The 25,260-nt window shown below is 44.2% G+C and overlaps 1 protein-coding gene across 3 annotated transcripts in view; it reads left to right on the top strand.

Annotated features, from left to right (window-relative positions):
- PLXNB2 (plexin B2) overlaps positions 1-25,260 on the top strand; it is a 357,268-nt gene that overhangs the window by 267,944 nt on the left and 64,064 nt on the right. For all 3 annotated transcript variants that reach the window (XM_063927157.1, XM_063927155.1, XM_063927156.1), the window contains 4 exons: positions 2,225-2,373; positions 9,170-9,278; positions 11,220-11,356; positions 19,831-19,998. In XM_063927157.1, the coding sequence (XP_063783227.1) occupies positions 2,225-2,373; positions 9,170-9,278; positions 11,220-11,356; positions 19,831-19,998 (563 nt within the window). The remainder of the gene's footprint in view (positions 1-2,224; positions 2,374-9,169; positions 9,279-11,219; positions 11,357-19,830; positions 19,999-25,260) is intronic.

Genomic DNA, 25,260 nt, shown 5'->3' with positions numbered 1-25,260 from the left:
TGGAAAAGCTACAGGTAGTTTTTTCACCCCCCACATAATACCCCTTTTTGAGGTACCAGCAGTATCAGAGATCTGCAAAGCCTCCTTCATTGCCGTGATCATATAACGTGTGGCCCTATTGGAAAATACGTTTGTTTCTTCACCGTCGACACTAGATTCATCTGTGTCGGTACCCGTGTCGACTGACTGAGGTAAGGGACGTTTTACAGCCCCTGACGGTGTCTGAGACGCCTGAGCCGGTACTAACTGGTTTTCCGGCCGTCTCATTTCGTCAACTGACTTTTGTAATGTGCTAACATTATCACGTAATTCCATAACTAAAGCCATCCATTCCGGTGTCGACTCCCTAGGGGGTGACATCACCATTACCGGCAATTGCTCTGCCTCCACACCAACATCGTCCTCATACATGTCGACACACACGTACCGACACACAGCAGCCACACAGGGAATGCTCTAATCGAAGACAGGACCCTCTTAGCCCTTTGGGGAGACAGAGGGAGAGTTTGCCAGCACACACCAAAAGCGCTATAAATGTATATAAACAACCCTAGAAGGTGTTGTTTTTGATATAAGCGCTTTTAATATATCAATATCGCCAAATTATGCCCCCCTTCTCTTTGTTACCCTGTTTCTGTAGTGCAGTGCAGGGGAGAGTCCTGGGAGCCTTCCTCACCAGCGGAGCTGAGCAGGAAAATGGCGCTGAGTGCTGAGGAGAATAAGCTCCGCCCCTTTTTCGGCGGGCTTTTCTCCCGGGTTTTAAGAAAACTGGCCTGGGTTAAATACATACATATAGCCTTAATGGCTATATGTGATGTATTTATTTTGCCACTAAAGGTATTTAATATTGCTGCCCAGGGCGCCCCCAGCAGCGCCCTGCACCCTCCGTGACTGAATCAGTGAGACGTGTAGCAACAATGGCGCACAGCTGCAGTGCTGTGCGCTACCTTCATGAAGACTGAGGAGTCTTCTGCCGCCTGCTTTCCGGACCTCCGTCTTCAGCGTCTGTAAGGGGGATCGGCGGCGCGGCTCCGGGACGAACCCCAGGAGGACCTGTGTTCCGACTCCCTCTGGAGCTAAGTGTCCAGTAGCCTAAGACTCCAATCCATCCTGCACGCAGGTGAGTTGGAAATCTCTCCCCTAAGTCCCTCGATGCAGTGATCCTGTTGCCAGCAGGATTCACTGAGATTTAAACCTAAAAAAACTTTTTCTAAGCAGCTCTTTAGGAGAGCCACCTAGATTGCACCCTTCTCGGACGGGCACAAAAACCTAACTGAGGCTTGGAGGAGGGTCATAGGGGGAGGAGCCAGTACGCACCATGTGATCCTAAAAGCTTTATTTAGATGTGCCCTGTCTCCTGCGGAGCCCGCTATTCCCCATGGTCCTGACGGAGTCCCAGCATCCACTAGGACGTTAGAGAAAAAGTTTTATGCTCAGCCAGATGCCCTTACCATCATGCAATACAGAGCTACATAGGCACGACACTCCAGGCCCCTCTCACAACAGCAGCTTTCAATGCCAGTCACAGTATAGCTATTTTAATCAGGATAAAAAATTAAAATGCCTGTATTGTGATTGCCATTGAAATGTTGATTCACACTATGCTGCCCTTATAAGAGTGTTCTAAGTACTAAGTAAAACACTGGTCCTGATTTGTGTTACACACTGCTTGCAAATAATAAATGCAGAATTTTTTAGCGTTGAGGTGTTTTGAGTTCTCCGGAGGCAACACTGCCTTTTCCTTATTACTTCAAAGAAGTTCAATACAGCTGCCTTCAGTTGTGCAATGGGAGAAACTTGCGGCGTCTCCTCACTTTCATAGTGCCACCTAGAACAGTATTATTAATAATTTCCTCCATCTTCACTGATTTGTGCCTTGCTTTTTTATTTTCTGATACAGTAATATGTTGCACTAAGTAATTTTCCAGCTACCAAGCTATACATGGTAGTGTTTGATTTATGATCACACATTGTCTACTGGCTCAGTGAAGCTGTAGGTTGCGACAAAGTAAAAATAGATCTTATTAAAGATTTGATTATTGTACTTAGACGATAATATATTTATATTGAATTTGTCATGGCAACATGTCGTGTTCTCATCTCTGATACCTATTATCAGAGACGCCCCTACATGTGTTGTGTTCAAAGAAAGTCTAAATATGTTGTGTTAAAGTGTGTTCATTTATTTTGTTCATTCAAAGGTTTCCTGTTCTTATGTCCTTAGTTTACACCAAAAGCTGCACCATTAAATGGAGGTATACTGCTGACTATAATGGGATCTAATTTAGGAATAATCCCTGCGGATGTGGAAGAAATTAAAGTTGCAGACGTGAATTGTAAATTCCAGCCAGAAGCATATTCCGTTTCTACCAGGTGACTATTTCTGCTGTGTTGCTGATCTGTTGTATGGAAGTTCTCATTTAACTGAAAAGCATTTCTTGTGTACTGTATATATACCAGAGATGAGTTATATTTTTAATGTCGTATAAACAATATTAAAACACAAAATAAATATAAGAGGTATTAAAATTGGTGTTATCAATAGTAAGTAAGCAACACGTCAGAGAAGTCCAGGACCATAAGCATAAAAGTCAATAAGGAACTAATCAGGTCCAAAAGTGTCCAAGTTGAGTGGCTTGCGTAACGCGTTTCTTCCACAACTTCCTCAGAACACATCGATTTTAATACCTTATATTTGTTTAGTATTTTGATATTGTTTATACAGTATTTAAAAATATACAATATTCTTAACCAAGCTGTATTTATATGGATTTCTATTCTTGTACTGATTAATTTCATATTACTAATGACATTGTTAAACCACTGTTAGCGTTGCTTATCACTTTTTCTTCACTGTTTATGCTTTAAAGTGGAGATTGACACCCTCCTTTAATCAGTTGCTTTGTTTGACAGAGCCCATCTGGTCGGGTTTACCACATATATGTAATATACTGTAGGTGTTTAGCTTTACAGGAATACTAGAGCAAGATACATGAGCCTTACAAAATAAGCAGAACCATGCATTGTTCATCTGGGTTGTGTATGAAATGTCGACATTCACCATTAAGATAAGAACGTTGACATGGTCATAATGTTGACCTTTTGTCCTGGTGGCCCAGAGGCGTCTTCTGAGTCCCTGTGGTCATGTGATCATCACTTTTGGGACAGACCTCTGATGCTGCGGCGTTCCACTAAGTATTTCTCAGCTACCCCTAGCCCTACCCCTAACTCGGGTGTGGTATAGTAGATAGACAGTGTCTAGTTAGACAGTCAATAGATAGACACCATATGTTAGACAGACATTAGGTCGACAGGGTCAAAAGGTTGACAGGAAAAAAGTAGACAGTGCAAAAGGTCGACAGGGTCAAAAGTTCGTCGTAAAAAAAGGTAGACACCATGTTTTTTGCATTTTTGTGGTTTGTGTGGAGAGTTTTGTCATCTGGGACCCCCAATTGTTGAAAGGCATCCCCTCGCGGGGCTCGCTGCGCTCGCCACAAGGTTTATAACCAACTCTATGCCGACATGGATAGAGAAGGTATGAAATAGTTCAAATACATGTTACATTTTTTTTAAAACATTTGTCTCTCTTTTTTATGTCGACCTTTTGACCATGTCGACCTAATGTCTGTCTAACATATGGTGTCTATCTAATGACTGTCTAACTAGACACTATCTATCTATCAACCGGATACCCCCTAACTCTCCCTCTAGGGCCTAATCCTAGCCCTCACACCCACAGCCTAACCGTAATATTGAAATTTTTTACAATGTAAACATTGTAGTGATGACATTATGAATGTTCAACATGGTTATTGTCGACTTTTTGACTACATCCCGTTCATCTTGCCCAGTAGCGTACAAGGGGGGTAATTCAGACCTGATCACTCGCTAGCAGTTTTTTACAGCGCTGCGATCAGATAGTTGCAGCCTACAGGTGAATGTATTTTAGCTGTGCAAGTGTGCGAACGCATGTGCAGCCGAGCGGTACAAAAAGATCTTTTGCAGTTTCTGCGTAGCCCAGGACTTAGCCGCTGCGATCACTTCAGCCTGTCCGGGGCCAGAATTGACGCCAGACACCCGCCCTGCAAAAGCTTGGACACGCCTGCGTTTTTCCAACCACTCCCTGAAAACGGTCAGTTGCCACCCACAAATGCCCTCTTCCACTCAATCTCCTTCCGATCGGCTGTGCGAATGGATTTTTCGTTAAACCCATCGCACAGCAACTATCCGCTTTGTACCCGAGCGACATGCCTGCACATTGCGGTGCATATGCATGCACAGTTCTGAGCTGATCGCAGTGCAGCGAAGAAAGCTAGCGAGCAATCAGGTCTGACTTACCCCCAAGGTGAGGAAACCTTTTTGAGGCACACTACATAGGTTACAATGTGCGAGATGAGCAATTCATGAATGTAATAAATTTTACTTGTAAGTCATTTCCCATTTTACCCTTAATCACTGTATAAATTAGTCCATGTGTTGTTCATGCTGCCCATGAAAATACCAGGCGAGGCAGCTATAGCTTACAGTGGCAGAATGAGCGATTTGTAGAAGTGAAATACACAGTGGTGATACACAGGAAAGCACCTAGAAGGGCACAGAGAGGGGATGGTATAATAATGGAGAGAAGGGATCACTGTGAAGTAGCGGTATCCGGTTGATAGGTCGACTGTAGTAGTAGATTAACTTAATATAGGCGACATGCATTAGGTTGAGCGTTACAAAAGGTCAACATGTACACTATGTAGACAAAAGCAACTGAAACTCCTCAGGCACACGTGCAAGCGAAATGGTGTGCTCCTGCAGCAGACACATGTTCGTGAAGGTAAAACACAATTAGGGGGCACTATTAGATCATTTACTAACGAAATGGCTTCCTGAAAGGAGCTAACCGAGTTTGAAAAGGGGATCATAGTAGGTTGTGCAAAGTCATGTTTCCAGGGTGACGCTGGACTGGAACACAGAAAATTTTGTAACCCGGATGGACTTGCCAGCTCCGAGTCCAGATCTTAACCCCACTGAGAACCTCTGGAACAAATTTGAGTGACTGTTGTGTTCTTGACCAACTCAACCTTCTTCAGTGTTACAGTTGGTCACTGTACTTAGGGGGTGATTCCGAGTTGTTCGCTCGCTAGCTGCTTTTAGCAGCATTGCACACGCTAAGCCGCCGCCCTCTGGGAGTGTATCTTAGCTTAGCAGAATTGCGAATGAAAGATTAGCAGAATTACGAATAGAAATTTCTTAGCAGTTTCTGAGTAGCTCCAGACTTACTCAGCCATTGCGACCAGCTCAGTCCTTTTCGTTCCTGGTTTGACGTCACAAACACACCCAGCGTTTGCCCAACCACTCCCCCGTTTCTCCAGCCACTCCTGTGTTTTGCAACTCGAACGCCTGCGTTTTTCCGCACACTCCCATAAAACGGCCAGTTTCCGCCCAGAAACACCCACTTCCTGTCAATCACACTACGATCAGCACAGCGATGAAAAAGCTTCGTTATGCCGTGAGTAAAATACCTAACTTTTGTGTAAAATAAGTAAGCGCATGCGCTCTGCGAACATTGCGCGTGCGCAGTTAGCGGATAATCGCAGTATAGCGAAAATCGGCAACGAGCGAACAACTCGGAATCACCCCCTTAAAGTGGAATGGCAAAACATACCGCCTCCTGTTGTCCAGGAACTTGTGGACAGTTTGCCAAGAAGGGTGTCTGCAGTAATCACTGCACGTGATGGTCCTTTCCAAGTACTGACATCAATAAAATCTTGTTGATATATTTGCTGTCAGTGTCCAATCACTTTTGTCTACATAGTGTAAAAGGTCGGCAGGTACAAATGGTCTACACAAGTTGTTGGGTTTTAGTTTTTTTCAACTTTTTCATACTGTATCCACATGGGCTACGATTGGGAACTTGCCCGTAGCAGTACACTAATTGGAGTCACATGTGGTTACACATACAAAATAACACCCAAAATTAAAAATAAATCTTTTGACTTTTTTTTGCGTCGACCTTTGGTACCTGTTGAAATGATCAGGTGTCTACCTTTTCACTGTCGACGTTTTGACCATGTCAAACATATGGGGTCTGACCTAGTGACTGCAGACCTAATGATCCACACCCTGGGGTAGTATGGAGAGATATGGAAATCAGTGAGCACATTGCATTTAGAACTAATTAAGGTTGTATAGCATGGTGATTGCGATCAGACTGTGGGGGATTTACTTAAGCATGATGTCCTGTAGGAACCTTACGTGACCCACTTCTGCACATTTCTGGATGAGAACAGAAAGTATCCTTATGTTGCTATGCAAGCAGCAATAAGCAGTGTTTCTGACCAGTAACATCCTGGAAGATTACTGATTACTACTGCTTGGACTTAAATGAATTGCCTTCTGTCACAGTTTTGAAAACATTAGAGCACCAGCTATCCAGGTTCTGAAAATCAGAATACCATACATATTAATAGCTATCGCTGTTAATATGTATCCCATTTGTCAGAGTGCTGACGGAAGCGGAAAGTAAGTATTGGCCTTGGGGTTACGGTTAGGCACTAGGGGGAGGGTAAGGGTTAGGCTGCAGGTCTGGGGACATTAGGGTTAGACAGCGGGAGAGGATGGTTAGTGTTAGGCTGCGGGAAGGGGAGGTTAGGGATAGGCTGTGAGAGGGTGGGGTAAAATACAGCAATCTCAATCAGGATTCTGGTTGCAGGGATTCCTACTGCCAGGATTTCATGCACAACCCTTGCTATTTGTTAATGTTATTAGCATGGAAATGGTTATAATGCAATTCCTCTTTACAGTCACTGTGAGGGGCACGGGTAAATAATGTGTCAAGGATGTAAATACCCGAATATGGGCAAAGATGGGGGGGGCGCATTTTAAAGTGTAATTTAGTATACTTTAAGCATGATCCAATTTTCACAAAAAATTGCTTTAAGAGCATAGTTGTGCAATTACTCCATCAACTTTGTGTCAATGTATGATCATCACTGCAAGAGCTGCTGTGATGTCACCAATTCCTGGGTGTAGGTTATACCCACCTATGGTTCCAGGGCACAGGACAGTCCAGCCAAAATCAGGATTACTGTGCTGAGTAGTGGTTTCATCCATGAATTGGTTAATAGAATTGTCTCTGCCTTTCTTCAAGTAAGTATGAAAATGTAAACAATTTGCCTTATGGTGATCTGTATTATGTCATCTAGTGAGGAATGCAGGCATGCTAGAAAATGCCTACATGCTATCACAAAGCACCAGACATGTAGAAACAATAACCAGGCTGCTATATATGTGGTGTATGGTTGTTATAGTGTCTTAAATTAATTGGGACAGAAATATACTTTCCAGTAAGTTCTAATGAGTAATACATGTACAATATGTCGTGGAACAGTTAGATCTTGGATAATCATCAATACAATATGATCACCTACTTCCTGCTACTTACACATCAATACCATCATTTCTCATACCAAAAATTATCTGTTTAATGTTGACAAAGATCACAAAACAATAATAAGTCTTGCCTAAGACTGGGTACACACTATGTACTGCCGATGAATGATATATAGCGAAGTGCACCAGCTTGTGTGTGCAGCCGATATGTTTGTGAACAGTGTCATTCACAGACATACTGTATCTTGTGTCCTGTCAGATGCCGATATATCTCGCAAATATTTTGGTACATCTGCCTGTGTACCTGGTTTCATGGTGATATTTAGCTTGTCCATATATGTTAAAATAAACAGTTGTCCAGCCATTACCTAGAAATACTTATGTGGTCATCTAGCATACTATATAAATTGCATTTTATTCTGACAAAGTGAAGCTAGCTTCTTCTATGCAGAGGAAATCTATCCAAACTGCAGCCTTACACCTCTATGGGTGTTCTACAATATTATGAACCAATACTCTAAAGGGAAGTGGTATAGGATAAATGGTTTATGGGTGGATTACCCTTTAAAAGCACAATGTTACTGCACGGTTGTTGAGTTGAAATGGATCCCAGGTGTATATTACATTTAGAATCCATTTCATGTTCTGATGTCTATAGCAGTGTAACCACAGAGAGGGGTGGGAAGGGGGGAGAATTTCGTGGAAAATGAAAAATGCATGGTAAATTGAGAGCAGAAAGCAGGATGAACTCAAACTCTTTATATACTAGTCAGCAACTGTGTGTAATCAGGCAATTACCTCAACAAGAGTATTTTACTGTTGTGTTTGGCTTTAGGACAACTTGTGCTATTTTCTCTGTATGATTTGGAAAGTGTAATAACCCCATGTTTCTTGGATAGTTGCCTGTAGGTGTCCGATGCCCTATGCGGAGCTGTCGTCTGCTGGTTCTGATCTGTACTGTGTGCTTATGTGCTATCTGATGTAGATAAATAATTCTAGCACTAGTTGTGGGGCTTTTCCTTTGTATCAGGCAGTAGTCACAAGAAGAGAGGTGTTAAAGAAGGGCAAGAATAATCTGGTGTAGTTTCAGGAACAGATATGCAGACCTTTTGATAATTGTAAGTATTTCTGTTGGGAATAACTTGACAACATTTCAGAGTGAGAGACACTACACAGAGCTGGATGCTAACACCTCTAGAAGTGGAAATGTGCAGTCTTTCACCGGTAGATTTGTGGTTAATGAGCTAGTTGTAATAAATAAGGTGTTTCAGGGCTGTGCTGTAACTCCATTTCTTTGTTTATAGCATTGTTGGGAATGGATTGCGGCTGCTCCAGAGTAGCATGAGTGGGCATCCTGCAGTTTGTTGGAGAGGTTGTGGGAGTGTTGTATCTGGCCATGGCACAAGGTTCTCAGTTACCTTTGCTGCCAGCTTTTATAAGGGAAACCATAGTCTGCACATTCTGGGAGTTATTTATTTAACTCTTAAATGTGCACACGTCCCTGAAGTATGTACATGTGATATAATAGCACAAATATTGCCAAATGCAGGCCTCTTGTATGGTATGTTGACAGTCTCCGTGCTGCCAATGCTACCCAGATTGTATGTTTCTGCATTGTAAAACAAATTAATTTTATTTACACACACACACACACACACACACACACACACACACACACACACACACACACATATTACAGAATGTGTGAGTTCTTGGTAGAAGTGAAAGTAATATTCTATTTCATAGCTGTGATGAGGTGCCGGGAATAACTATCTCCTTCTACACGTAGGGTTGTGTGCGAGGTTGGAGATGCCACTGCTGATCAGTCGGGAAGAATAGAAATAATGATAAAAAGCAAGCGGGGAGTATCACCAGACAATCTTATTTTCACCTACCAGGTAAGTGAAGGGTTTTCTATATACACTGCAGTGTATCCTGCTGAACATATGAATATGCATGGTTATACTGTGAGACTTATGTGTTTCCGCATGACTTTGTGAGCCTGCCAACAACTAGAATTGTACAAAATCATTACAGTTCCTTTTTTCAGCTTTTTTGTAAACTTGTATACGATTTTATAGAGGGAACAATTTGGGTTAGAAACATGCCAAAATTGTCCAATACTGTTAATATATTATTTTATATTAGATTTATCCGGGTTTTTCTTATTGGCTATCCAAAACACGTGACATCCGAGAGCCAATAAGATGCCATTTTGAGATTGGGGTAAATCCGAACCCGCACATCTCTAGTATAAATATTAACCCAAATAAGAAGAGAATGGATACATTTCAGGGCCGAGCAATATTTCGATATTTCACCGGCAGTTTTGACTGCATAGTTGCCCTGACCATTGTGAACGTGACGGCTGGGAACTGTATCTCCTGTGTAAATACTGTGACATCAGTATTTCAGCTACAGCAGCATGTATTTACACACCGGATTGTGACTGGAGTCTTTTTTACATTCACATGACATCCTATGCATTTTACAGCCCGGCACTTCACATCTTAAGGTATGCGCTCTGGTGCTCTATGAATGATAGGTATCTCAAATGGAAAAATAAACAGCGACACTCGGTGATTCTTATAAAGTGCAAGTATATTATAGCATACAGCCGACGTTTTGGGGCTCACCTGTCCCTTTGTGAAGGTGAACAAACCTGAGATTAGTAAGGGACAAGATGATATTGCTATATATTCCAGGTAAAGGCATTGCAGTACATTTAGATATGACTCCCCCCGTTCCTGAAACACGTTGTATGCAACGTTATTGGAGGTCTTTTCACCTCTTGCAGCGTGTGTCCATCGGCAAACCTCCCTCGTAGTCATGATGTGTAGACCTGTGAAACGGCTATGCAGCCAACTCAGTGAAGGATGTCCTCCACAATCTTACCAAGCGCTTTTTAACATGTCAGCTGAGTTTGTTTATTTTATTTCAGAATTGTTTTACCTGTTAAAACAGGGAATCTTCTTTCAGTTGGGTATATTGCAGTTTTGTAAAGGGATTGTATTGTAAAATGTAAGCAGATGAAAGTTTCCTTCTGTGAACAATAGGCCTTTTCTATTTTGTGACAACGCTTGAGAAAGTGACACCTAAGAATGCCGCAGGACTTGATCTGTGATGATCAAGATTCAGCTGTAGTAACTCTTCCAAGTTCCTCTCATAACTAGAGGCAATGCAAATGAGAATGTGAGTTGCAGACTGATGCTGACACCACTGCAGAGGCTTCTTCCGATCTGTGCTCTGTGCTTCCTTTGTGTCAGAGGATACTGTCAGCTTCAGATGGGGGTACCAACAAGCTGTCTACTTCTCTTGGCTCCATTCCTAGTACACACAGGAAGTGTGGAATTTCTGATGCTGTCTGGCACGGTAGCTTCAGATCAAAGCTGACATCTGCCCTTTTGGGAGGGCTAAAACATTCTGTTTGGCTCTTCTTTCATTTATAGGATCAGATAATCAGGATGTTCTGTAACTTTTCTAAAAGTTTCAACAGAATGTATAATTTATGTAGAATAACAGGGCAATATTGAAGTAGCTGGAGACTTATGTTCCACAGTAATGGTTAAGGAAATGTAGCTTTACTATTGAAATTTATCAGCAATTTCATAATACACTATTCCGAAATGTTGTCTTACAGCTCATGTCACAATAATACTGAGTAGATGGATTAAATCTTCACTTGCTAGTGCACAAGGCACTGCCCATTGCTAAACATTCAGGAACGGAGAGTGCCATTCAGCAGTTTTACTCACCTGATCAAATTAAATACTAGTATTTAAATAGTATTTTGTTAGAAAGTATGCTTAAATGAATAATGGCTTTATTTGAACTTCCAGGAACCGAATCCTACATCTTTGAAACCCACGGAAGGTGTTCTTGCTGGGGGAACAAAAATAACAATAACTGGCAATAATTTAAAGACGGGATCCAAAAACGATGTCCGTGTGACCCTTGATGATAACAACTGTGAAGTGTATGTAATGCTTTTTATTTGAAGGGAAAAACTGTTATGCTCTGTGGTCTCTCAGCTTCCACACTTTACTGTGTAATGTTCCTTACATAACTTGTTCTGGCAAAAGTAACACTAAATCATAGCTTGTAGATCAGTACATCAAGCAGGCTGGGGCATATGTTCCAGGAATAATATACTATTCAGTTAGCGGGCAAGTGAAATGGGTCATAGTCTTGCAAAGAGTCACTGAATCTTGAATGGTACTTGGAAATTAATTAGGAGGGAAGGGAATTCACTGAATGCTGGATAAACAGAGCAGAGGAATTAGAGCTTTGTTTAGGGTGTTTTACAATAGGGTTTGGAGCTGCTTCAGATGCCTGCCAAGTTATGTTTCAAATGTTTCACTAATTAGGGCAGATAATAATGAGCACATCTGACAGATTATACTGTTAAGTAAAATGATTTTTGGAATGCTCCTTCCTCTTGCACTGTGTCTCAGAAGAAACGCTGGCTTTAGGACCTTTTTGCAGATGCTTTAACTCTTTAGGTCCTGGAATATAGGAAAGCATTTTTTAATGTCAGTGTCTAGATTACCGAAGACGTAAAGCAACATAGTCCATTTGGTTTCCAGAAAGATGTTGTTCTTTAATAGTTTGCTACAGGTAAGTAAGGGTAGCTTCTGCGCTCAATATGACAGTTGGAATATTTTAAGAGTATAGACAGTCCTTGATTTATCTCATTTTGGGAGGGTCAGTAGCTGGTTGGACTGCTGAGTGAGAGAAGGGGTTATTGTGCTGCTCACCAGAACCTTTGACTTCAAGCTGTGCAGGAGAACATGCCAAATTGTTCCAGCTGTCCCTGTTGTTTTCCGAAGCTTTGCTTAGAGATTTGCCAATTTGGCTGAAAATATATACAGTGATTAGCGACAAATGGTCTATGATTTCCCATCAATTCTCTTAAATTGTAAGTAACTTCAGCCAATTGCTTTTCAACTAATGTTCACCTCTGCAAACTAAACAAGGCACTGTGTATGCTGTATAGGATGGAGACAGCACTCAACTGCTTTACGTATTCAGTTTATAGGAAATACAATTTCCAGTGTTCACTCATAACGTGTGTGTGTGTGTGTGTGTGTGTATGTATGTGTGTATATATATATATATATATATATATATATATATATATATACATACACACTGCTCAAAAAAATAAAAGGAACACTTAAACAACACAATTTAACTCCAAGTCAATCACACTTCTGTGAAATCAAACTGTCCACTTAGGAAGCAACACCGATTGCCAATCAATTTCACATGCTGTTGTGCAAATGGAATAGACAACAGGTGGAAATTATAGGCAATTAGCAAGCCACCCCCAATAAAGGAGTTGTTCTGCAGGTGGTGACCACAAACCACTTCTCAGCTCCTATGCTTTCTGGCTGATGTTTTGGTCACTTTTGAAAGCTGGCGGTGCTTTCACTCTAGTGGTAGCATGAGACGGAGTCTACAACACACACAAGTGGCTCAGGTAGTGCAGCTCATCCAGGATGGCACATCAATGCGAGCTGTGGCAAGAAGGTTTACTGTGTCTGTCAGCGTAGTGTTCTAATGCAAGACAATGCTAGACCTCATGTGGCTGGAGTGTGTCAGCAGTTCCTGCAAGACGAAGGCAATGATGCTATGGACTGGCCCGCCCGTTCCCCAGACCTGAATCCAATTGAGCACATCTGGGACATCATGTCTCGCTCCATCCACCAACGCCACGTTGCACCACAGACTGTCCAGGAGTTGGCGGATGCTTTAGTCCAGGTCTGGGAGGAGATCCCTCAGGAGACCATCCGCCACCTCATCAGGAGCATGCCCAGGCGTTGTAGGGAGGTCATACAGGCACGTGGAGGCCACACACACTACTGAGCCTCATTTTGACTTGTTTTAAGGACATTACATCAAAGTTGGATCAGCCTGTAGTGTGTTTTTCCACTTTAATTTTGAGTGTGACTTCAAATCCAGACCTCCATGGGTTAATAAATTTGATTTCCATTGATAATTTTGTGTGATTTTGTTGTCAGCACATTCAACTATGTAAAGAACAAAGTATTTAATAAGAATATTTCATTCATTCAGATCTAGGATGTGTTGTTTAAGTGTTCCCTTTATTTTTTTGAGCAGTGTATGTATGTGTGTGTGTGTGTGTATATGTGTGTGTATATATATATATATATATATATTAGTGAGGTTCAGCGCCACTTGTGGTACTTAACGCAATTCAAAATTTCATTAGTCTGATAAAAGAGACACTCCTTGTGATATAGGGTGTCAGCTAACCCCAAGTAAGTAGCAGTGGTAATCTGCTGGGTGAAAAATGTAAACAGATATGATTGGCATATCAGTGACCAATGGTGTCGTTTAAGGTACTAATAATCAAGAAAGAATATATTCAATTAAAAATATACCTGAGGAACTCGTTTCGTCCTAAGACTTTATCAAGGGGTCACCCCTTGATGAAGTCTTAGGCCGAAACTCGTTGGTCCTCCCTCACTGTGACCTCCTGCCTTCTAAAAAGATAAGACGTACAGTACCTCCTATCTTTTGATATGTTTAAAAAAAAAAATTTTGTTTCTCTTATACAACCTTTTATATATATGTTTCTCTAACGTCCTAGTGGATGCTGGGAACTCCGTAAGGACCATGGGGAATAGACGGGCTCCGCAGGAGACTGGGCACTCTAAGAAAGATTTAGGACTACCTGGTGTGCACTGGCTCCTCCCCCTATGACCCTCCTCCAAGCCTCAGTTAGATTTCTGTGCCCGGCCGAGCTGGATGCACACTAGGGGCTCTCCTGAGCTCCTAGAAAGAAAGTATAGTTTAGGTTTTTTATTTTCAGTGAGACCTGCTGGCAACAGGCTCACTGCATCGAGGGACTAAGGGGAGAAGAAGCGAACCTACCTAAGTGGTGGTAGCTTGGGCTTCTTAGGCTACTGGACACCATTAGCTCCAGAGGGATCGAACACAGGACGCGACCTCGTCGTCCGTTCCCGGAGCCGCGCCGCCGTCCCCCTTACAGAGCCAGAAGCAAGAAGGTGGTCCAGAAAATCGGCGGCTTAAGACTTCTGTCTTCTCCAAGGTAGCGCACAGCACTGCAGCTGTGCGCCATTGCTCCTCATGCACACCACACACTGCGGTCACTGATGGGTGCAGGGCGCTGGGGGGGGGGCGCCCTGAGCAGCAATACTAACACCTTGGCTGGCAAACTGGCACCATATATAGCCCCAGGGGCTATATAGGTGCTTTTTAACCCCTGCCAGAACTTTTACATTAGCGGGAGAAAGCCCGCCGAAAAAGGGGCGGAGCCATCTCTCTCAGCACACTGGCGCCATTTTTCCCTCACAGCTTCGCTGGAAGGAAGCTCCCTGGCTCTCCCCTGCAGTCCTGCACTACAGAAAAGGGTAAAAAAGAGGGGGGGGGGGGGCACAAATTAGACGCAGTATAACTATATTTATGCAGCTATAAAGGGAAAACACACTTCTATAGGTGATATCCCTGTGATATATAGCGCTCTGGTGTGTGCTGGCATACTCTCCCTCTGTCTCCCCAAAGGGCTTTGTGGGGTCCTGTCCTCTGTAAGAGCATTCCCTGTGTGTCTGCTGTGTGTCGGTACTGCTGTGTCGACATGTATGAGGAGGAAAATGATGTGGAGGCGGAGCAAATGCCTGTGAATGTGATGTCACCCCCTGCGGGGTCGACACCTGTGTGGCTGGACTTATGGAAGGAATTGCGTGAAAGTGTCAACTCCTTACACAAAAGGTTTGACGACATAGGACAGACGGCTACACAGCTTGTGCCTGTTCCAGCGTCTCAAATGTCATCAGAGGCTTTAAAACGCCCGCTAACTCTGGTGACAGATACAGACGTCGACACGGATACCGACTCCAGTGTCGACGATGATGAGACAAGTGTACCCTCCAATAGGTCCACCCGTTACATGATTGAGGCAATGAAAAATGTTTTACGCATTTCTGATAATACCCCAGGTACCACCAAAAAGGGTATTATGTTTGGTGAGAAAAAACTACCAGTAGTTTTTCCTGCATCTGAGGAATTAAATGAGGTGTGTGAGGAAGCGTGGACTTCCCCTGATAAGAAATTGATAATTTCAAAACGATTATTGGCAGCGTACCCTTTCCCGTTAGAGCAGGCCTGGCCAACCTGTGGCTCTCCAGCTGTTGTAAAACTACAAGTCCCATCATGCTTTGCTACAGTTTTGCTATTAGGGAAGGCTAAAACTGTGGCAGGGCATGCTGGGATGTGTAGTTTCACAACATCTGGAGAGCCACAGGTTGGCCAGGCCTGCGTTAGAGGATAGGTCACGTTGGGAAACACCCCCTAGGGTAGATAAGGCGCTGACACGCTTATCAAAGAAGGTGGCACTACCGTCTCCGGATACGGCCACCCTGAAGGAACCTGCTGATAGAAAGCAGGAGGCTACCCTAAAAGCTATTTACACACACACGGGCATTATATTACGACCAGCGATTGCATCAGCTTGGATGTGCAGTGCTGCTGCTGCGTGGTCAGATTCCCTGTCAGATAATATCGATACCATGGATAGGGACAATATTTTGCTGACGATTGAGCATATAAAAGATGCAGTCTTATACATGCGTGATGCACAGAGGGATATTTGCTGGCTGGCATCAAGAATAAGCGCTATGTCCATTGCCGTCAGAAGGGGGTTATGGACTCGGCAATGGGCTGGCGATGCCGACTCAAAGCGGCACATGGAGGTTTTGCCCTATAAGGGGGTGGAACTGTTTGGGGATGGTCTTTCGGACCTCGTGTCCACAGCTACTGCTGGGAAATCGACCTTTTTGCCACAGGCTGCCCCACAACAAAAGAAAGCACCGTATTATCAGGTACAGTCCTTTCGGCCCCAGAAAAGCAAGAGGGCTAGAGGCTCATCCTTTCTGCCGAGAGGCAAAGGTAGAGGAAAAAAGCTGCAACATACAGCTAGTTCCCAAGAGCAGAAGTCCTCCCCTGCGTCCGGTAAGTCCACAGCATGACGCTGGGGCTGCTCAGGCGGACCCGGGTACGGTGGAGGCCCGTCTCAAAAATTTCAGCACACAGTGGGCTCTCTCACAGGTGGATCCCTGGGTCCTTCAAGTAGTACTTCAGGGGTACAGACTGGAATTCGAGACGTCTCCCCCCCGCCGTTTCCTAAAATCTGCCTTACCGGCAACTCCCTCTGCCAGGGAGGCAGTGTTGGTGGCTATTCAAAAACTGTATTCACAGCAAGTGATTGTCAAGGTACCCCTCCTTCAGCAAGGAAAGAGTAACTATTCCACAATGTTTGTGGTACCGAAACCGGACGGTTCGGTGAGACCCATCTTAAATTTAAAATCCTTGAACACATATCAAAAGGTTCAAGTTCAAGATGGAATCGCTCAGGGCGGTTATTGCGAGCCTGGAGGAGGGGGACTACATGGTCTCCCTGGACATCAAGGATGCGTACCTACATGTCCCCATTTACCCTCCTCACCAGGAGTACCTCAGAATTGTGGTACAGGACTGTCACTATCAGTTCCAGACGCTGCCGTTTGGGTTATCCACGGCACCGAGGGTCTTTACCAAGGTAATGGCCGAAATGATGATACTCCTTCGCAAGAAAGGAGTTTCAATTATCCCGTACTTGGACGATCTCCTGATAAAGGCGAGGTCCAAGGAACAGTTGATAGTAGGGGTAGCACTTACTCGGGAAGTGCTACAACAGCACGGCTGGATTCTCAATATTCCAAAGTCACAGCTGGTCCCGACGACACGTCTTCTGTTTCCTGGGAATGATTCTGGACACAGACCAGAAAAGAGTGTTTCTTCCAGTGGAAAAAGCCGAGGAGTTGTCATCTCTAGTCAGAGACATCCTAAAACCGGGACAGGTGTCGGTACATCAATGCACACGAGTCCTGGGAAAGATGGTAGCTTCGTACGAGGCAATTCCATTCGGAAGGTTCCACGCAAGGACTTTCCAGTGGGACCTGTTGGACAAATGGTCCGGGTCCCATCTCCAGATAAAACAACGGATAGCCCTATCGGCAAGAACCAGGGTGTCGCTGCTGTGGTGGCTGCAGACGGCTCATCTACTAGAGGGCCGCAGATTCGGAATACAGGACTGGGTCCTGGTGACCACGGACGCCAGCCTTCGGGGCTGGGGGGCAGTCACACAGGGAAGAAATTTCCAAGGACTATGGTCAAATCAGGAGATTTCACTTCACATAAATATTCTGGAGCTAAGGGCCATTTACAATGCCCTAAGTCAAGCAAGACCCCTGCTTCAGAACCGGCCGGTGCTGATCCAGTCAGACAACATCACGGCGGTCGCCCATGTAAACAGACAGTGCGGCACAAGAAGCAGGAGGGCAATGGCAGAAGCCACAAGGATTCTCCGATGGGCAGAGAATCATGTGTTAGCACTGACAGCAGTATTCATTCCGGGAGTGGACAACTGGGAAGCAGACTTCCTCAGCAGGCACGACCTCCACCCGGGAGAATGGGGACTTCATCCAGAAGTTTTCCGAATGCTGGTCAACCGTTAGGAAAGCGGTTAGGAGAGCGGCTGCGTGTGACATTTCGCAGCCACACCGAAAACGGTCCCGGACCACCCAATGCTGCAGCGATTCCCCCCCGCCCAAAAAAAGGCCGCCGGTGTCAATCACAGTGTGGCCGCATCCTTGCTGGATGCAGCCACAATGTGTAAGGTCAAGCATGTGCACAACGGCCGGTGTGCATGCGCAGACCATCTGAATGCGGCCGCAGCGTGCAAATGCGCTGCTGCATCCAAGTCTGAATCCTCCCAATTGCAAGTAATTGCAATTCATCTGATCACTCTTCATGACATTCTGGAGTATGTGCAAATTGCCATCATAAACACTGAGGCAGCAGACTTTGTGAAAATTTATATTTGTGTCATTCTCAAAACTTTTGACAATGGCTGTATGTTATAAAGTTCAGTACAATTGTAAAAACAGGAATAATAAACACAATGTACAAATCGGCAAACAAATGCATCACTCCCTATTTTAATGGTGATGGCTGCTTGTTGTCCAGTAAACCAGTGCAAAGTATCTGTTAAGAGTACAAAAACCAGTGTCTGAACGGATAGACACGCTGCCGAACAGATACGCACGGAGGACCAGAACCGGAAGTGACTGCGGCGAGCGTGCACACATTGGACAGGGGCGGGAAGGGAGCCAGCTGCAAACGCAGGTTACGGGAACTGGGGAGCACGGAGCAGCAAGGTTGCAGGAAGGAGCAGGGGCGTATGTGAATCGGGTGCCGGGCGCAAAAGGAAAAATTAAATTCTTGTGTAATAGTAACAAAGAATATTAAAACACAAATTAAGTATAAAAATAAAAATGTAGAAGGTTATCTGGATTTTTTTGGAAAGTACTACCTCAAACTAAAGTCCAGTTTCCTTAATAGTTCTGGATTGGTTTGAAATTCAGCATATGTCCAATAAGTCATTCTAAGAAAGGGGCCCACAGTGATGGCTAGAACAATGGAGGAGGCTATTAAAAGCAGTTCAGGTGTATATTGTATATTTCCTACGTGTTTCAACTGCTAGGACATTTCATCAGGGGAATAGAAAATAGGAGCCAATGTGTTTTGTGAACATCCTAAGAATTGTGGCCTCCCATGTTGACAAGTGTATTTATACGGTCTCCAATTTACACAAATGAATAAAACTTTCCTGCCCCGTATTCACAATGACCAGTATATATTTGACATATTCAATGGGCTGATCAGCCCACCTATCCATTTCGTACTAAAGAGGTGAAGATAGAAAAAGGGCATACATCATTTGTTAGTGCTATGATTGTTGTTCGATCAGGTTTTGTGGGCTTTTTGGCATTGTAGTTCTGTATTGTAAGCTATATGTTGGAAAGTTTGCTAAAAAGAAAAATGATCAGTGCTAACGTGCGTCTTTTTTCAGTTTGATATTAGCGCTTGCAAAGACAATTAGGTCACCCAGCTGAAGAATCGCAGATATTTTCTTTAAAACACATGAAGCACTAAAGAAAGAAATTGTAATGAATTAAAAGACCCATATCCTACACTGATGATCCTCTATATTAAACATTACTTGGTATCATTCTGTCTCAGCAACTGCTCAGCTCATGTTTTTTTACTTGAAAACGGTGCTTTCAGAAGTGACGTCTCTGCAGTGGACGTACCAATTTACAGGTCATTTTAATTTTGGACTCCAGATTATCAGGTTTTGTTGCTTATTACTTGTTATTTTCCACTAATTGGCATTTATTCATCCAAGTTAAAGTCAAGCACATGTTAGATGGCATATGGTTTGCTGGAAAACTAGCTTATTTTTACCCATGGAAAATCTGACGTGTTCCTTTACTGCTCACATCATACGTCTCATGCTGTTCATTGATTAGAATAACTTCCTTATTTTCACCCTCATAACATTGCTTTCTTTCTTTACAATAGCATTACATTTGGTGAAGAAATGGTATGTGTTACAAGTGCAGCTACGAAGGAGGGGGATGTGAAAGTAATTATGTACTATGGCAGTGATACAGTGAAAGAAGCTGGAACCTTCTCCTACAGAAGTAACCCTGTCATTTACCAATTTAGCCCTGATCGAAGTTTTGCCAGGTATTTATTACCTTTGTTGTAATCCTAGGTCTCTGTAATTATTAATTTGTAACTGCTAAAATTCCTTTATGTTTACTTTCTGAGAGGTTGGGTTGGACTTTTATTACACAGGAAATCAGCTTATTATCAGTTATTTATATAGCGCACACATATTCCGCAGCGCTTTACAGAGAATATTTGCCCATTCACATCAGTCCCTGCCCCAGTGGAGCTTACAATCTATATTCCCTATCACATGTACACGCACACACAATCACGCTAGGGTTAATTTTGTTGGAAGCCAATTAACTTACCAGTATATTTTTGTGGGAGGAAACCGGAGTACTCCGTGGAAACCCACGCAAGCACGGAGAGAATATACAAACTGCGCACAGTTAGGGCCATGGTGGGAATCGAACCGACGACCTCAGTGCTGTGAGGCAGTAATGCTAACCATTACACCATCCATATATTGTTATTTTGTTAAACTAGCACTAAATAAGACTCAACTTTGCATTTCAACCGCATTGTGAGTTCACTGCAGTTTTAATGTACAGAAGCTAAACTTTTTGGTGTATATAATTTGTGTGTTTGAATATATGGCCAGTGGATTTTGCTGGGGGGTGAGACATAGGGCATCAGCATGCACTGTGTGCTTGGTGGGGATCGCTGGAGAGCGGAGTTTGCTGCTATAGTACACGTACCTCTCAGTTCTTCCACCATTACAGAAGCCCTTCTTACCTTTCCAAATTGTATGGGGCTGCACTATAGAGAATTGGCATAGGGATACTTTGTGATCTGTGCTCACAACTTAATATTCTGCGCATTTCAGGGGCTGGTATATTGAAGCGTGCTGCCAATTCCCTTGCAGTTCAGTTACAAATGGCAGACTGGCAGATGTTACACATTAATTCTGTGGCATGTGACCTACAGTATGTGAAGTGCATGAAAGAGTGGGGAAATCATCCTAAACACCACAAAAAAGTGCCAAATAAGATAGCAGGATAGTGGGGAGAGGTTTCAATGTATAGACAGTGTAGTTTGTCAACACCATATGGTTGACATGTTCAAAAGGTCGGCAGGTTAAAGGTAGAAAGTGCTTAAGGTCGACTGGTACAAAATGTCAACATAACAATGGTTGACACAGTTTTTTGAAGGACTTCACTTTTTTTTTTTTTTTTTTTAAGTTTGCTTGATTTATTATCTACGTGGACAAAAATTGTGAATAGTAACTAATGGCAAGTGCAGAGGTAGCAGAGTGAGTCACCTTACACAGATTATGGTCACAGATGATGAAACATACAAAATGAACCCCCTCCCCCCCCCCCCCCCCCCGGCAAAAAAAAGTGTCAACCTTTTTTGTCTACCATTTCCACCTTGACCTTTGACCCTGTCAGCCTTTTCTATTGTTTATCTTCTCAATGTTGACCTATTGACGCTGTCGACCTGATGACTTTCTATTTAATTACTGTAGATCTTTTATACCATACCCGTGTCAAGGGCTGTTAGTGGCCATAAGCAAATAATGATAGAAAAATGAAAGCCAGCAAGTGTATTTTAGCAAATAAGTGTCGGGAGCATTTCTGGGTACGGTGGTGCAATTTAAGTGTATATGTTCAAGTTTCTAAAAAGTAAAAGTAAAAAAATAAAAAAACACACACACATCTCAACATCTGAAAGTTGAAAAAACCCTTTTCCATCAATACTACACCCAACATACCTGTACATGTCCAACATCATTTAATTAGTTTTTCTGCTTTTTACACGTCTATTAACCATATGTTCTTATTTAAAAAAAAAACTCAGAAAACATTATTCATTGAGAGGTGGGTCCCAAAATGACTGCACTGTCATTCAGACCTGAACGCAGCCGTGTGTCTGTATGCAGCAGCTGCATTCGGGTGGTCTGCGCACACGCACTGGCTGCGGTGCACGTGTGTGGCCTAACACATTGCGGCCGCATCCCCGGAAGGATGCAGGCGCAATGTTATTGACAGCAGCAATCATTTGTGGGGTGTCGACGCTGCATTTGGGGGTGGGGCGTATGGGCCAAACGGTGGTGTGCAGTGACCATTTTTAGTGCTGCTGCAAGGTTTTAAAAATGTTGGCCGACCGCTTGCACGTTGCCAGGGGTCAACCTTAGTTTGATGCGTCCGCAATTAGATTGATGGCCTGTCACACATGCTGGGTAGCCTTGCCCTGTGCTGGGCGGCCCCCAGCATGTGAGGAAATGGACGCAGATCTGGCTGCGTATGCAGTGATTCTGCAACAGCTTACAAAAAAACTGCGTTAAATTCTATTGAGACCCAGGTTAACTAAATACGGATTACTCATTGAATAGAAAATTTTGCTTCCTCAAATTTTTAACCCGCGTTAAGCAGTTTTCAGCCAACTGAAAACTCGTAAGAGTTTGAGGGTTCTAGTAAGTAAACCCTGGTGCTCTGTCTCTGCTGGGTGCACCGCTACCATTACACATTACAGCGGTCAGCACTGCAGCTTGTGCTCTGACCCTCCCGGCTCCCACAGTGTCTCTTGGGACTGAGAGGGATGTAGTGACGTTTCTCCCCAGTCCTACAGTACCCTTCGCCAAGAAGCCAGGGACACCCATCATGCCTCACACCCGCAGCATGGACACTGGATGGCTCGGTTCAGCCAGGAGCGAGGAGACCTCTCTGGGACCCTCTGTCTACCAAAGGCACTGACTCTCCAGGCCAGCAGGTATTACTAATGGGGACGAGGCCTCAGCTGCTGCAGAACCTCTTCCCAGCTCCCCAAGAGGTTTCTGTACCATTATAGTCTCCCAGAGTCCGTAGCATGTGTAAATCCTATCCCTGGTCATCTATTGCACGTATATAGTTTGTGTGTCCTGTCATACATTGTGTGATATATGGTATATAATGATACATGGTGTGCTGTACAGTGTGTAACCCCCAGTCATACATGGAGCTCTAGTGTGTATGTCCCTGTCATACTTGGTATATAATAGGATTTTAATTACCTACCGGTAAATCCTTTTCTCGTAGTCCGTAGAGGATGCTGGGGTCCATATTAGTACCATGGGGTATAGACTGGTCCACCAGGAGCCATTGGCACTTTAAGAGTTTAACATTGTGGGCTGGCTCCTCCCTCTATGCCCCTCCTACCAGACTCAGTCTAGAAACTGTGCCCGAGGAGACGACATACTTTGAGAGAAGGAATTACACAGATAGTGGGAAGAGTCATACCAGCTCACACAAACAAGGCAAACCTGGCAAACAAGCCGGAAAACTCAGCAACAGCTGAAACAGTACTGAAATTGTAAAGAAACGCAGAACTTACCTAGGAACCAGGCAGTACTGAACGAAAGAACCACTGCAAGATAACGAAGCGCTGGTCGGGCACCCAGCATCTTCTACGGACTACGAGAAAAGGATTTACCGGTAGGTAATTAAAATCCTATTTTCTCTTACGTCCTAGAGGATGCTGGGGTCCATATTAGTACCATGGGGATGTACCAAAGCTCCCAGAACGGGAGGGAGAGTGTGGAGGCTCCTGCAGAACTGCTTGACCAAACTTGAGGTCCTCAGAGGCCAAAGTATTGAACTTGTAAAACGTAGCAAATGTGTTCGACCCAGACCAAGTAGCCGCTCGGCAAAGCTGTAAAGCCGAGACACCCCGGGCAGCCGCCCAGGAAGAACCCACCTTACGAGTAGAGTGTCCCTTAACAGATTTCGGACACGGCAATCCTGCCGTAGAATAAGCATGCTGGATAGTGAACCTGATCCAGCGAGAAATCGTCTGCTTAGAAGCAGGACACCCAATTTTCTTGGGATCATACAGGACAAACAGTCCAATTTCCTGTGACTAGCAGTCCTCTTCACATAGATATTCAAAGCCCGCACAACATCCAAGGCCTTTGAAGCAATTGAGGAGTCAGTAGCCACTGGCACCACAATAGGTTGGGTGATATGAAAAGCCGACACAACCTTTGGAAGGAACTATTGACGTGTCCTTAGTTCCGCCCTATCTTCATGGAAGTCCAAATATGGACTTTTACAGGACAAAGCCCCCAATTCCGACACACGTCGCGCCGAAGCTAAGGCCAACAAAGTGACAGCCTTCCACGTGAGAAACTTGACCTCAGCCTCCTGTAAAGGCTCAAACCAATCCGATTGCAGGAAATGCAACACCACATCAAGATCCCAGGGAGCCGTCGGTGCCACAAAGGGAGGCTGGATGTGCAGAACCTTTTTCAAAAAGGTCTGAACCTCAGGGAGGGCAGCCAATTGTTTCTGGAAGAAAATGGATAAAGACAAAATTTGGACCTTTAGTGACCCCAATCTCAGGCCCATAGCCACACCTGCTTGCAGGAACAGGAGAAACCGTCCAATCTGAAACTCCACTGCAGGAAACTTCTTGGATTCACACCAAGACACACATTTTTTCCAAATTTGATGGTAATGTTTAGACGTTACTCCCTTCAAAGCCTGTATCAGGGTAGGAATAACCGCGCTCGGAATACCCTTTCGAGCTAAGCTCTGGCGCTCAACCGCCATGCCGTCAAACGCAGCCGTGGTAAGTCATGATAAGCGAATGGCCCCTGTTGTAGAAGATCCTTCTGAAGAGGTAGAGGCCGTGGATCTTCCGGTAGTAGCCAAGCCCTCCATGGCCAGTCCAGCGCAATGAGGATTGCCTGAACCCTTGTTCTTTTTACAAGCTGTAGAACTCTTGGAATGAGAGGAAGTGGAGGGAACACATACACTGACTTGATCACCCACGGTGTCACCAGTGCGTCCACTGCCACTGCTTGTGGGTCTCTTGACCTGGAACAGTACCTCCGCAGCTTCTTGTTGAGGCGGGAGGCCATCATATCTATGTGAGGTACACCCCACCAACCAGTTACCTCCTCGAACACCTCCGGGTGGAGGCCCCACTCTCCTGGATGTAGATCGTGTCTGCTGAGGAAGTCCGCTTCCCAGTTGGCTACTCCCGGAATGAAGATTGCTGACATCGCTACAGCGTACCTTTCTGCCCAAAGGAGGATTCTTGCCACCTCTGACATTGCAGCTCTGCTCTTCGTTCTGCCTTGTCGGTTTATGTAGGCCACCGTGGTCACGTTGTCCGACTGCACCTGAACAGCCTGACCCTGTAGAAGGTGTGCTGCTTGAAGAAGACCGTTGTACACGGCTCTTAGCTCCAGGATGTTTATAGGAAAAAGGGATTCCTGACTTGACCACCTTCCTTGGAAGGTTTCCCCTTGAGTGACTGCTCCCCAACCTCTGAGACTTGCATCCGTGATTAGAA

This window comes from Pseudophryne corroboree, chromosome 6 (genome assembly GCF_028390025.1).
Source record: "Pseudophryne corroboree isolate aPseCor3 chromosome 6, aPseCor3.hap2, whole genome shotgun sequence".
Classification (NCBI taxonomy): Eukaryota; Metazoa; Chordata; class Amphibia; order Anura; family Myobatrachidae; genus Pseudophryne; species Pseudophryne corroboree.
This window is presented reverse-complemented; position numbering and strand designations above follow the sequence as displayed.